The sequence below is a fragment of the Astyanax mexicanus genome, chromosome 21, assembly GCF_023375975.1.
Source record: "Astyanax mexicanus isolate ESR-SI-001 chromosome 21, AstMex3_surface, whole genome shotgun sequence".
In the NCBI taxonomy this organism is placed as follows: domain Eukaryota; kingdom Metazoa; phylum Chordata; class Actinopteri; order Characiformes; family Acestrorhamphidae; genus Astyanax; species Astyanax mexicanus.
In genome coordinates, this window is record NC_064428.1 from 37,014,988 (window position 1) to 37,029,147 (window position 14,160).

Sequence of the window (14,160 nt, forward strand, 5' to 3'; positions counted from 1 at the left end):
GCAGGTGCTGTATTTGACCCGCCCCACTCCTCTCTCAGCCAATGGCTGGACAGTGTGATGGAGGCGGAGTCAGCAAAGCTCAGGCCGGTTTCTGATTGGAGGAGCTCTGTGGCTGTCAGAGTGGACCTGAGCTTCCTGAGTGTTCTCGGAGTGGTGAGAGAGAGAGAGAGAGAGAGAGAGAGAGAGAGAGAGAGAGAGAGAGAGAGAGAGAGAGAGTATTGAGTAATATTAAATGTATAGAATTGTGTTTATAGAGTGTGTTTTGTTGCAGGATGAGAAGAATGAGAGACTGCAGCTTTACACTCTATACACCCTGGTACTGTCCAATCACCAATCATCTCACTTCTACACTCTACCTCTTACAAACTCTACAATTCAGTACAACTCATTACAATTCAATACAACTCATTACAATTCAATACAACTCATTACAATTCAATACAACTCATTATAATTCAGTACAACACAATACAATTCAATACAATTCAATATAACTCATTACAATTCAATACAACTCAATACAATTAAATACAACTCAATACAATTTAATACAACTCAGTACAATTCAATTCAATACAACTCAGTACAATTCAATACTACTCATTACAATTCTATACAACTCATTACAATTCAATACAACTCATTACAATTCAATACAACTCATTACAATTCAATACAACTCAATACAATTTAATACAACTAATTCAATACAACTCAGTACAATTCAATTCAATACAACTCAGTACAATTCAATACTACTCATTACAATTCTATACAACTCATTACAATTCAATACAACTAATTCAATACAACTCAGTACAATTCAATACAACTCAGTACAATTCAATACAACTCATTATAATTCAACAGAAGTATTTTATGTTGATTTGTTATTTTATTTCTATTTTATTTTATTCTGTCTTGCTTTGTTTTATTCTGTTCTAGTTTGTTCAATTCTGTTCTATTCTATTCTACTTTAGTCTGTTCTATTCTATTCTGTTCTGTTTTATTCTATTGTGTTCATGTCTATGCTATTCTGTTCTATCATTCTGCATTTTGTTTTGTTCCTATTTGTTCTATTCTATTGTATTCTGTTCTATTCTATTTTGTTCTGTTCTATTCTGTTCTATTGTATTCTGTTGTATTCTGTTCTATTTTGTTCTGTTCTATTCTGTTCTATTGTATTCTGTTGTATTCTGTTCTATTGTAGTCTGTTCTATTCTATTTTGTTCTGTTCTATTCTGTTCTGTTGTATTCTATTTCATTCTATTCTGTTCTATTGTATTCTGTTCTATTCTGTTTTGTTCTGTTCTATTTTATTCTGTTGTTTTCCGTTCTATTGTATTCTGTTCTATTCTATTTTGTTCTATTCTATTGTATTCTGTTGTATTCTATTTTGTTCTGTTCTATTATGTTCTGTGGTGTTTTATTCTGTTCTGTTTTATTATATTCTGTGTTTTTGTATAATGTTCTTTTACTATTACATCTATTTTATCCTGTGTGTGTATGGCTGATTCTATTCAGCTTTTTTATTATAGTTTAAAATCTACAATAGTAATAATGGAATCTCTCTCTCTCTCTCTGTAGGGATGGAGGGATGAGCGATTGAGCTGGAACTCCTCTCAGTATGGAGGAGTGCTGAGAGTTACTGTACCTGCGCAGAGTATATGGCTTCCTGATATTATATTATATGAGACGTGAGCATCATCCATCCCCCCATCCATGGTGTTTAATGTAGCAGAGTGTATAGTGTATAAATTTTATAGCTATAATTTTGGTGATACTATTGTGCTGCCAGTAGGTGGCAGCATTGGACAACTCTCTCTCTCTCTCTCTTTCTCTCTCTCTCTCTATCTCTCTATCTGCAGGGCTACCACTGATGAAGAGCAGCGCTCCAGTTATGTATCAGCGACTGATGGCGGGTGGGTGGAGCTACAGCAGCCCCGCCTCCTGGAGTCCAGCTGTCCTCTGAACCTGTATCATTTCCCACTGGATCAGCACACCTGTAACCTCACCTTCCTGTCTCAGTCTCACACAGGTATACATCCACACACACACTTTTAAAAAGTGTATAAGCTGAACTTTCTCAGCATTACCACTCCAGCCCACTGGGGGAGCCATGGTCCATAGGTTGTAAAACACTGCTCTAAGCTATGGTTCAAGATTTGACACCTTTAAGATGTTGGGTTTTCTTAAAAATAAAGATCAAAGAGAACAATGGTCCTAACCTGACCGAGAACTTGAAGAACATCACTGTAACATGTTACAACATTTCTCCGCCCGATTGCAACACTACCTTGGCCTTTTCCGTTCCCTGATTCATTTGAGGGCAAACGAGGGCCACAAAGGATACATCAGCTGCGTCCTTCAAGTCAAAACCTAAAGTCAGCTGAATTTCTAGGCCGTATAAGAAAGCTCTTTAGTGTGTAACAACCTTATAGGATGAAAAAAATGCAGCATAGGCTATGGAATGTTCTGGAAACATGACATAATTAATTGGTTACTATAACATTTCTCCCATAACATTAATATTTAGATGAATATTAACGTTATGGAAATGTTAAAAATATAACATTACTGAAACTAAAAGTAAAAAACACTGACACGAGTGACATTGCAGAAACGTTACTAAAATGTTTAAAACGTTGAACATCTAGAACACTTGACAGATTGAATGTTTGATAACACTTTATAATAACTTTCATTAATACACCATTAATTAATATTTAAGGAGTGTTATTTTTGATATATTTAAAAACTAAAAAGTTGCTATCACATTTGTAAATACTAATAAATGCATTGGCAACATGAACTGCAATTGATAAACATTTGCCTGGTTTAAAATTTGTATTTACTAGCGATTAATTAACGTTTAAATTCTAATGAGCTAATGATTTGCTAACATTTAAATACAAATATCTGATACATGCTGATAAATAAGTATCATATGTGAGCATCCATTAATAATCAAATTGTAATGAACTACTGCTTTGTTCACCTCTACTGATCATTAGTTAAAAATATATTATAGAAAGTTATTATAAAGTGTTACAGAATGTTTTAATAATGTTAAATGTAATATGCTCTAGGAACGTTCAGAAAATGTTTGACATAACCGCTATATAAAACATTTCTCACATAACGTTCACAGCAAGGGTTTCCCGGGAATGTCTCCACTAGATTACAACACTTCCTCAGCGTTCCCGGTCCCCAGATTTCATAGTGACCTCTGAGAGAATTGAGGGCAAATGAGGGCCGCAAAGGATACATCAGCTGCGTCCTTCAGGTCACTCTGAAATTCAGCTGAATTTTTAGGCTCTTTAATATGGAACAGTCTTGTATGATGCAGCAGGTGCAGGATAGGATTTAAAACAAAGCTGCTTTGATAAAAACAGGAATCATCAGGAACATGAGATGATGTTGACCTGTGATCTCTCTCTCTTTCTGTAAGCGATGGAGGTGGAGGTGTTCTGGGGGAGGAGAGAGAGGGACAGTGTTTTCTCTAGAGGAGAGTGGGAGATCATCTCTCTCGCTGTTCCTCCAGATCTTCAGTCCATTCCTCACTTCAACACCTCCACCATCAGAGTACAGGTCAGTCACTGTCCTGCAGGGATCATCTTTACACACTATTTATTATTATCATATATATACAGCTCTGGGAAAATAAGAGAGCACTTCAAAATGATGAGTTTCTTTGATTTTGGAATATAATCTGGAATATAATCAAGAGGAAGATGGATGATCACAAGCCATCAAACCAACAAGCTGAACTGCTTGAATTTTTGCACCAGGAGTAAAGCAGCATAAAGTTATCCAAAAGCAGTGTGTAAGACTGGTGGAGGAGAACATGATGCCTCAAAAGATGCATGAAAAAAAAACTGTGATTAAAACCAGGGAGGGTTATTCCACCAAATATTGATTTCTGAACTCTTAAAACTTTTACTCAAAACTCATTTTACTCAAACATAAATCTATAAATAGCAAAATCAGAGAAACTGATTCAGAAACTGAAGTGCTCTCTTCATTTTATCCAGAGCTGTATATATGTACAGTATATGTGTGGGTTCATATTGATCACACTGCTCCTCTAACCCATAGGTCATCATACGTAGGTGTGATTATCAGTCCTGGACTGGAGATCAATATGACTCATATTTTTTATTAATGGTTTATAACTTGTATTTGGACTCATAAGACTTTGACCTTGAGTTTGATTTGAAGTGTAGATGACATCTTGACTTAATTGAATTAGAAATTAGAACTAAAATAGAGTTGACTTGGCTTTAGGTGTGACATGACTCAGACAAGTCTGGAATAAAGGCTTAGATGGTTTAGACTTCTAAGTCTAAGCTGACAAAGATCAAAGAAGTTGATCTCAATGGTAAATTGACTTATGAAGGACATTAACTTGAGTGTAAGATTTCATAAAGTTAATTTGGACTTAAGGATTAGAAGAGAATGTAGACTTGCCTTTTCCATAAGTTTTAGAACTGACTTGGACTTAAAATATAGATACAATAAAAAAAATACTTAGAATGAGAACTTGTATTTGGGGTTCAAGATGCGTTAAGCTTGTTTGGAATGAAAATATAGATAACTTAGAATGAGAACTGACTTGGATTTGGGGGTGATATAACTTATTTGGAGCTGAAGTTTAGATGGCTTACCCTGCGTTCACACTGGAAAGCGACAAAGCGACAGGCGACCATTCATTTCCTATGGCAGGGCGCGATTTGTCGCCGCGACACGCGAGAGGCGACAAGCGAGAGGCGACAAAGCGACAGAGCGATACGGAGATAAATTTTTCTCAACTTTATGCAAATTAATTATGACGCGGTGAAGTGACATTCTAACCCGATTGGCTCCTAGCTTTTCTTTGGACCAAACAATCACAAACAAGGCGTTTCAACGTCCTCAAGCTCCTGCTCTCTGAACTTTTAGTTTCTTTCCCGGTTCATTCTGTTGAATGGGGTTGACCCACATCAATCTGCGGGAACGGCTGCGTTTCCAGCGCAGTTAAATCACAGAAACGCCCAAGAGTCCAGCAAGTTTGGGAGTTATAGCTGGAGAATAAAGTGGCCGAGCGATTCCTTTTTTGTGCCTTTTTTCTTGTCGGAGGCTGGACCATGATAAACGCGGGCGTTGAGCTTGACACGCGCACAAGCGACAAACGCTGGGCGACACAAGCGACTCGTCGCGTTCCAGTGTGAACGCAGGGTTAGAGTTGGTCTACCTTGCCAGAGAACTGATTTGATATTTAGATGGCTTAGACTTAAAGTCAATTTGGGAGTGAGATGACTTTAAGCTCATCTGAAACTGAGGTTTAGATGGCTAAGACTTGGTCTAAGTTAACAGAGACCTGGCTTGATCTTAATGATATTTTGACACGGGAAGAAAGGAAATTACTAAACTTTAGAGTTGATTTGGACTTGGATTGTGAGAGAATATAGAACTGATTTTGCCTTAGAAGAAAGCTTACATAGAACTGACTTAGGCTTGAGGCTTAGATGACTTAGACTTGACTTGATCTTCAAGGTAAGCTGATTTTGACTTGTTTTGACTTAAGATATATATAGATTTAGGAGTCAGATGACTTGACTTCATTGGACTTCCAGCCTTAGATTTTTGGACTCTGGATTGTGAGGACATATAGACCTGACTTTGCTTTAAAGGAAAGTTGACTTAGAACTGAGTTGGGCTTGAAATAGATAACTTAGAATTTGAGCTGACTTGGTTTTGGGGGTCAGATGACTTAAGCTTGTTTGGAATTGAAGTTTAAATGGCCTAGACTTAGAGTCAACTTGGATTTCGGGGTGAGATGACTTAGACTTGACTTGGTCTTAGAGGTAAGGTGACTTCGACTTGATTTTACTTAAGATATATGACTTTAAGCTAGAGCTGACTTGGATTTGGGAGTGAAAAACTCAGACTTGCTTGGACTTGAAGTTAAATTTTATTTATGGGTGAGGTGACTTGACTTCATAGGACTTTTGGTCGTAGAATTGTTACTATATAAAATAAAATTATTTTGTAAACAGACCAAGTCTCAATGTCTCAACACATGGAAGACATGTAATACGTTCTTTTTAGTATACTAAACTGTTGACACAGTATTTTTAAATTTCAGGAACTTTAATTTATTAGGTATCATAAATTATTTGAGTAATATTGTAAAATTGTAACATATGTAACATTTAAGTCTTGAAACCGAGTTGAAGTTACTTAAATTTATCTGAAATCAAATTGACTAGAAATGCAGAAAGTTGCGAAACTTTTTCTTAAGTAAATTTCACTCATCATTTTTTTCAGTGTACAACTGAATTGGACTTCGATTTTAACCTTGAAAACATAAATCTAAGCGATATTCACTCAGCGTTTTTTTGGTGTAGGTCACTGTAAGGCGGTCTCCACTTCTTTATGTGGTCACCCTGCTGTTGCCGAGCGCTCTGATGCTGGTTCTGGACCTGCTGGCCTTCCTGATTCCGGTCCACCTTAAACAGCGTCTCAGCGTGATGGCTACTGTCTACACCGGTCACTTCATCTTCATCATCACCGTCTTCACTCTCTTCCCACCGTTTACTCAACAACTGCCTCTGATCGGTGAGGAAACATCTCACCTAAAGTTCCTCCTCGTGATTTTTGATTGATTCTTAATAATTTATTGATTAATTATACCTCTGTTTTTGTCTTTTTTTTCAGAAATGTATCTGTTTGGCACTCTGGGGCTCCTAGCATTGGGTGCTGTAGAAACCGCCATATTGTTCCAGCTGGCCAATGGGAGGAGCTCATGGGTAACCAAGCACGTGTTTACTACTTTGTGGAAGCAAACAGGGCGGAGTCAGTGGGTGGAGCCTCAAATGCATAGTAAGCTTCAGTTATAATGAACGTAAATACTAAGTGAGTGCGTTTAAATGCACTTCTATTACATGAATCTGGTTAATCAAGTAATGTTTTTTTATCTTCGTCTTCTCCGTGTTCTCCTCTAGGGGGCGCTGGAGTGTGTATGTGCTCACGGCTGGAAGAGTGTGTGTACGCTCTGCAGGAGGAGCTCACACACATTCGCCACTTCCTCCAAGATCTACGTCAGGATAGGACCACACTGAGCATGTGCAGAGAGCTGAGTTTAGCTATAGACCGGACCTTCCTGTACCTGCACTGCCTCGTCCTGGCCATCGGGGGCACTGTGCTGTACTGCCAGTGGAGGAGCACAGCATGAAAAAAAGTGTGGACAAATGCTGCTGTTAGCCCCACCCCCTACATCCCAAACCCCACCCGCTACATCCCAAACCCCGCCCCTTTTCCCATAGCAAACCATGTTACAAAAATACTTAAAAGGCTATATATTTACACTGCAGGTAAAAGTGGCTTGACTTTGATTTGAGAGAAAGTTGACTTAGAACTGACTTGGTCTTGAAATAAAGATAACTTCAAATTAAAGCAGACTTGGATTTTGGATTAAGATGATTTAGACTTGAATTGACTTGATCTTAATGGTAAATTCACATGGGCTTAAGTGTGAGATGACTTAGATTTAGATGACTTGGACTTGGATTGAGTGAGAATATAGATTAATTTAACTATTTTTTCTTTCTTTTTTCGTTCTAAATTAACTAAGAACTGAATTGATGCTTAAATGACCTAGATTTAATTGGCTTTAGTAGCAAGTTAATTTAAAACTACATTAGACTTAAAGAACTTAGTGGTAAGTTGACTTAAAACTGACTTAGACTTTAAGCTTAAATGACCTAGACCTGAATTGACTTTAGTGGTAAGTTAAATTAAAACTAAACCTTAAATGACTAAGTGATAAGTTGACTTAAAACTGACTTATTCTTGAGGCTTAAATGACCTAGACTTGACTTAACCTTAATGGTAATGTGACTTAACGCTGACTTAGACTCAAGTCTTAAATGACCTAGACATGACTTGGCTTTAGTGTTAAGTTGACTTAAAACTGACTTAGACTTTAGGCTTACATTACCCAGACCTGACTTTGCCTTAGTGGTAAGTTGACTTAAAACTGACTTAGACTTGAGGCTTAAATAACTTAGACTTTACTTTGACTTTGCGGTAAGTTGACTTCAATGTTCAAACAGTTTATTGAGCTTTTTTCTTTTTCGCTTTTCATTGATGCTGAAAAATATTTTAGAGGAATTTAGAAGAATTTTGACAAATGTTGAACGCACAATAGTGAGTTAAGCCATTATTTGATCATAATACTATAAAAACACAATGAAAAAAGACACTCCTTTGACAAATAAATCAGAACTTCAAGTTAAAAGTCTCTTTGTAATAAATGTGTGGGAGCTCTAGCATATGTGTAATAAAAGTGGAGATGCATATGCTGGTTTTACTCCATTTCTCCTCCGTCTGTGCAGTAATTAGTCTGTGAGAAGCCTGTGGAGTGTGTTATTGATTAGGTGTGTGTGTGTGTGTGTGTGTGTGTGTGTGTGTGTGTGTGCAGAGAGAGATAAGCGCTGGAGGAATTATAAGACGTTAAAAACTAAAATACGACTAAAAGAGCTACTACTGTTACTGTTTAACTCATCTGCACAAGTTTATGCAGTTCAGATCCAACTCAAGTCTTTTCAGAAAGCAAATGTAAAAAAATTGTATTTGTTTTTGGCAAAAGGGGAAGCTGGAAAATGTCTATGAAACAAGGGAATTATTTTCTTGCAGTTTTAATCTGACAGTAAGTTTAACAGTATTATATAAGCATAACAAATTACAGCAATACAGAGAAAATGTACCGTATTTTATGGATTATAAACCACATAATACATTATACATTATACATAAACCACACCAAATTATAAGGTGCCTAAGCAAACACTGTAACTGTAATTCTTAAAAAAAAAGTTTTTCAAAGTCAAAGATTTCTCTCCTGAAAACTGTTTATTTGGGTGAGTAAAGCACTTCCGTTTAGTTACAGTAAGCTTAGATTTATAGATTTTCACTAAAGCTGAGTGCAGCAGCATTAGCATTAGCAGTAGCAGCTAACCGTTTCAACATAGCATGTTTTAACACAGTAAACACACAGACTACAGTCTGATATACTCACCTTTGATCAGCGAAATAGCTAGTGCTTATTTAGGTTAGCAGCTAATGCTAATACTGCTCCAGCCTTAGTGCTGGAGAAACTTGACTGAAAGTGAAACTCCTGTATAATTCTTTACTTCAGCAGAGTGGCTTAATACCTGCTCCTTAATACCTGACTGGTAGAATTCATACGGATTATAAGTTGCACTGACAATTTTAGGGAAACTTAAATTAGTTTAAGTGTAGTTTAAGTGCACTTTATAGTCCCAAAAATATGGTATATTTATTTTGCAGCTAGTTTTGTTTGAAACACAGAACATTGCATTTTAAGAAACAGTGTAAACAGTAGAATACAGTTTGTTTTCAGCAGTGCAGACATGACTGAGCATCCGTTAATTTGTTGGTTTGTTGCTCAGTTACGTTTTCACTTGTATTTTAATAAAACAGAAATATAATTTCCGCTTCCAGGGTAAAAACAGGTCTGTAGAAATACAGAACCGCTGGCTGTGATTGGCTGTGTTTCTCGGGAGCGCAGGGTGTGCGGTGGGCTGGTAAATTACAGTGGTTGGAGGCGTCTCGGTGAGCGAGTGATGGAGAGGGTGGTGTAGATATTTAGATTTCTGCTCTTAAATAATCTTTATAAAGCGTGGATTCCCCCGGCGCTGTAATTAATCCCATCACTACGTTTAATTCATATTCATAAACTAGCCCCTGGAGAATTATCCCAAACTAATAATACAAAACCACACAGCCACAACACTGTTACACTGAAACCAGTACAATAAAAAGAATCAGAATTTATATTAATAATGATATTTAATACAGTATAATACTGCAGCAAAAATAAAAAACACTATATAACTACATATATATATATATATATATATATATATATATATATATATATATTTCCTCTAGCAAACACAGAGTGGCTGCACTGCTTACATCTATAGTGGTTTTCTCTGGTTGCAATACTGTCGCAGGTGGTTGCAATATATGTTTTATGTGGTTGCTATGTTGTTGCTAGGTGGTTACAATGGAGTTGCTATAGTGTTGCTAGAGGGTTACAATGATGTTGCAATTGCTAGGCTGTTGTTATGGTATTGCTAGGTGTTTAATATGTTTTATGTGGTTGCTATGTTGTTGCTATGTGGTTACAATGGTGTTGCTATAGTGTTGCTAGGTGGTTGCAATAGTGTTGCTAGGCTGTTGTTATGGTATTGCTAGGTGTTCAGTATGTTTCAGGTGGTTGCTATAGTGTTGCTAGGTGGTTGCAATGGTGTTGTAATACTGTTGGCAGGTTGCTGCAATGGTATTGCTACAGTGTTCCTAGGTGGTCAACATATTTCAGGTGGTTGTTACCCTGTTACTAAGTGATTACTTGCTGGTTGCCATGGTGGTGATACGTGATTGCTGGGTGGTTAATATGATATCTTAATCCTATCTGTTTTCCAGGTGTTGCCAAAGTGTTACTATGGTAATGTGTTGACTGCTGTGAAGCTGCTGCATGGTTACTAAGGTAATGCTAACGTAAGGTTGCTATGCGATTGCTATGGCAGCAGTTTGGTTGCTAAGATTTCTAACGCTCAACTCTTTATTTTGTGCAACTATAATAATGTAGTAATATGATGCTAAATCTAAACCTATTGTAATATTGGTATAATAAATGTGTGCATAAATACTGTAATAATTCTGCAGTAGGAAGCAGTTTTCCTAATAGTGTTCCAGACATGAGTAGATTCTCCCTTTCCAAACACAAGTGGTTGGTATGGTGTCCCAGGTGGTTGCTGCGGTGTTGCTGAGTGTATTATACAGTAGGTGTTTATACAATAATGTAAAAAGGGTTGCTTTGACTTTGCTTGGTGGTTGATAAGTCGTAGCTATGATATCCCAAGGGGTTGCTATGGGATTGTTGAGTGGTTGCTGAGATATTGTGCACTACTTTGCAGTAATAATTGGGATGCAACCTGTTTTTTTAAAGCAATTGTTACTTTAGTATATCAAACTCTAATGTATATAAAAGTGAAGATAATTGTTTTTCCATTATTTCAGTCCTTTAATTTTTCAATGTTTTGGCCTTTCTAAATGCTTCAGTGTTTCTAATAAAAGCTGCAGCTTTTTGGCTTTAAAAAATACATTTTCTTCCTTGTGGAGAGCTGCCAAATGTCCACATCCATAAAGAGAAACGCTCACAGAGAGAGAGACAGAGGGAAAAAGGTTAATGAAATGAAGAGGCTAGTGATGTGTTCCACTCCATCTTTAACTCGTACACTCTGTATTACTTTATATGACTCAGCAGATTCCCTAAATATTATAGATTTAGCAGTGACTCAGCGCATTAGCGCATTAGCGAGTGGGTAAGAAGCTCTGGGAGGATCTCAGACTGGTACAGTTCACTGTGTGATCTGTCTTCTAAACGGCTGAGGAGGAAAAACAGAGTATTTCTGAACCTGATGGAAAAATCTCAAGTGTTTATTCTAAACTCAGAAGCAGGGAATCATGTGAGAATCCTCCAGGGTCAGCAGAGTAAGTTCAGTAAAGTACTCAACAGTCTGAACCTCCACAAACTCCTCTTGGGGATACGATTATTCTGTTATAATTCAGAATAGTCAAGATTACCTTATTTAGGGATGTCTATGCGCTTTATAATAAAACAATACATTGAGACCATAGAGCAGCAACATATGATGCCCTTAATGATGCCCACATATGTTGGGGTTGAGTCTCAAGTACATTCAGACCATAGGCCAGCAACAAATGATGCCCACATATGATTATGTATTGGGTCTCAAGTACATTAAGACCATAGAGCAAAATATGATTCCTTCAATGATGCCCACTTATGATGAGGTTGGGTTTCAAGTACATTAAGACCATAGAGCAGCAATATATGATGCCCACATATGATTGGGTTGTGTCTCAGGTACATTGAGACAATAGAGCAGCAACATATGATGCCCTTAGTGATGCCCAGATTTGATGGACTTGGGTCTCAAGTAAATTGAGACCATAGAGCAGCAATATATGATGCCCTAAAAGATGCCCTCAATGATGCCCACATTTCATGGGTTTGGGTCTCAAGTACATTGAGACCATAGAGCAGTAACATATGATGCCCTAAAAGAAGCCCTCAATAATGCCCCCATATGATGCCCTCAAAACCGTTTCTTTTACAGGGACATCCATGCATTTTTCAGCAGGACAATGCTAAACGCTTCCCTCCACTTTCCTGTTATTCTTTATCCCTCAAGAGAGGAAAAGACTGAATAGTGCAGTGCTGATCGTTACACCAGTCGATACCTGACAGTACAATCTGACCTTCAGTCTATTATTAAGATTCAACCACAATTCTGAGTGTTCTGTTGTTTATCAGGTTTTTAGATGGATGAAGCTGAACGATTGAGACAGTTCTACCAGTTCAGACTCTAAGAGAACAAGTCGAAAATTAAAATAGACAACAATATGATAAGACAAAGTCTTCAGCTTTTGTCTTATAGCTTTTGGACACTCTCAGATCCAATATGTTAATGATTACAGTTGTGGTCTGATTGGAAATTGGGTCTTGCCACAAGAGGGCATAAAATTGCTTCATTCATTATCCTATTAAAAGACTCTGAGAGGCTCCCTTTGGGTAGTGTACCTCCTGGTGACGTTGTGTCTCAACCAGAGACCATCTCCTTCGTCAACAGTGGTGTTGTAAACTAGAGACCTAGACTGCTATGAACTGGAACGGTGTTGTCTTAATTGATGAATACGGGTTCTGTTTGGGATCCAACGATGGTCAGGTTTGAGCATGGAGATCCCATGGTGAGCTCCTTAGTCCTGCCTTTGCTGGTGAGAAGATCTGAGGAGCCTTTGCCTATGCTTTTGCATAGACTACTTTTGGATAGTGTACCTCCTGGTGAGAGACTGATGACTGCTAGACTTGTCTACACCTAGTTGACAGACTTTGAGGGGGTGCATCAATGGACTAAAGCCAGGCGGACACTGTGCGATTTTAGCCCGATTTTAAGCCCGATCTGGTCGGATGCGACTGAATTTCATGATCGGGCCGAATTTTAGCTTGATCGTGCGTCGTTTGTCGTGCAGTGTGTGCCCATACGAGCTGCGAATGAGCAGTCGGACGCAACCAGGGATTTCTGACATGCCAGAAATTTTGGTCGCTTGTCTCACAGTGTGAGCTGTTTTGCGGGCCCATTTCTTAACGTCACAACCTGTTTTCCCAAAAATCTGCACAGTAACTATAAATAATTATTAGTCATATTTATTTCTGTCAGTTATAAGGATTTATATTTATGTTCGGTACACAGACTTATAGCTTAATATATCAGACACAGGCATTCTGCTGTTTAAGAATTTCAACAGATGCTTATTCTCAGTCAATAGCTGGAGTTTTTGAAAAGAAAAATTAAAAGAGAAAATAACTTTGACAAACATAAATTTATTTTATTTCACTTTGCTATTATATCTGAAAAATAAAGCACATTGTCAGCGTCTGGTGCTGCCCGCCAATTATATAAAACTTAAAACATGCACAGAAATATAAAGCTATATTTTATAATTCTTTTCTTTTCGGCAGGGCAAATTTATTAAAATTATAAATATGTTAATTTATTAATTAAAATCTCGTCCAGTGCTCCAGAATATTAGCCACGCAAAGCCAGCTTAGCGCAGCGCGTGGCATTGCGCGCGGCATTGTGCGCAGAATAACCTCTGTCTTCTAAAATAAACATTTTAATAAATAAGGTCGGAAAAGTGTAGTAAAATTAGTGCTATTAAACTTACTAAAGCTAATAAATGTACTGATAATTAATCAAGATAAATCAGACAAAATGCGCTGCGCCTCTCTCTCGCTCTCTTTCGCAGCGCGGAGCTGAATTCAGCATGAGGCTACAGAAACTCAGTTCAGTTGAATAAAAATAAGTAAGGGCCTGTAAGTACAAGCAAAGGACCGGTAAGTAAATATAGTCAAATATAAAGAATAGTTTGAGGTTTTGGTGAGCTGTTTTCATGATTTGAAACTGAAACTAACTGAAACTTTGATTATTCTACAGAAAGCCTGGGTTATTTAAAACGCATTTTTAATGAGTTTATATTTTATATTTTTTATTTATTCATTTT

The 14,160-nt window shown here is 37.3% G+C and overlaps 1 protein-coding gene across 1 annotated transcript; it reads left to right on the top strand.

Moving 5' to 3' along the window:
- On the top strand, nt 1-7,390 carry LOC111189820 (5-hydroxytryptamine receptor 3A-like; the record flags this gene model as incomplete). Its single annotated transcript, XM_049470136.1, has 8 exons — nt 1-153; nt 272-316; nt 1,588-1,697; nt 1,869-2,038; nt 3,452-3,591; nt 6,390-6,600; nt 6,700-6,864; nt 6,987-7,390. Coding segments are annotated over 8 exons (1,224 nt in total), but the record flags the coding sequence as incomplete, so codon positions are not given.
- Between the last annotated feature and the right edge of the window lie 6,770 nt (nt 7,391-14,160).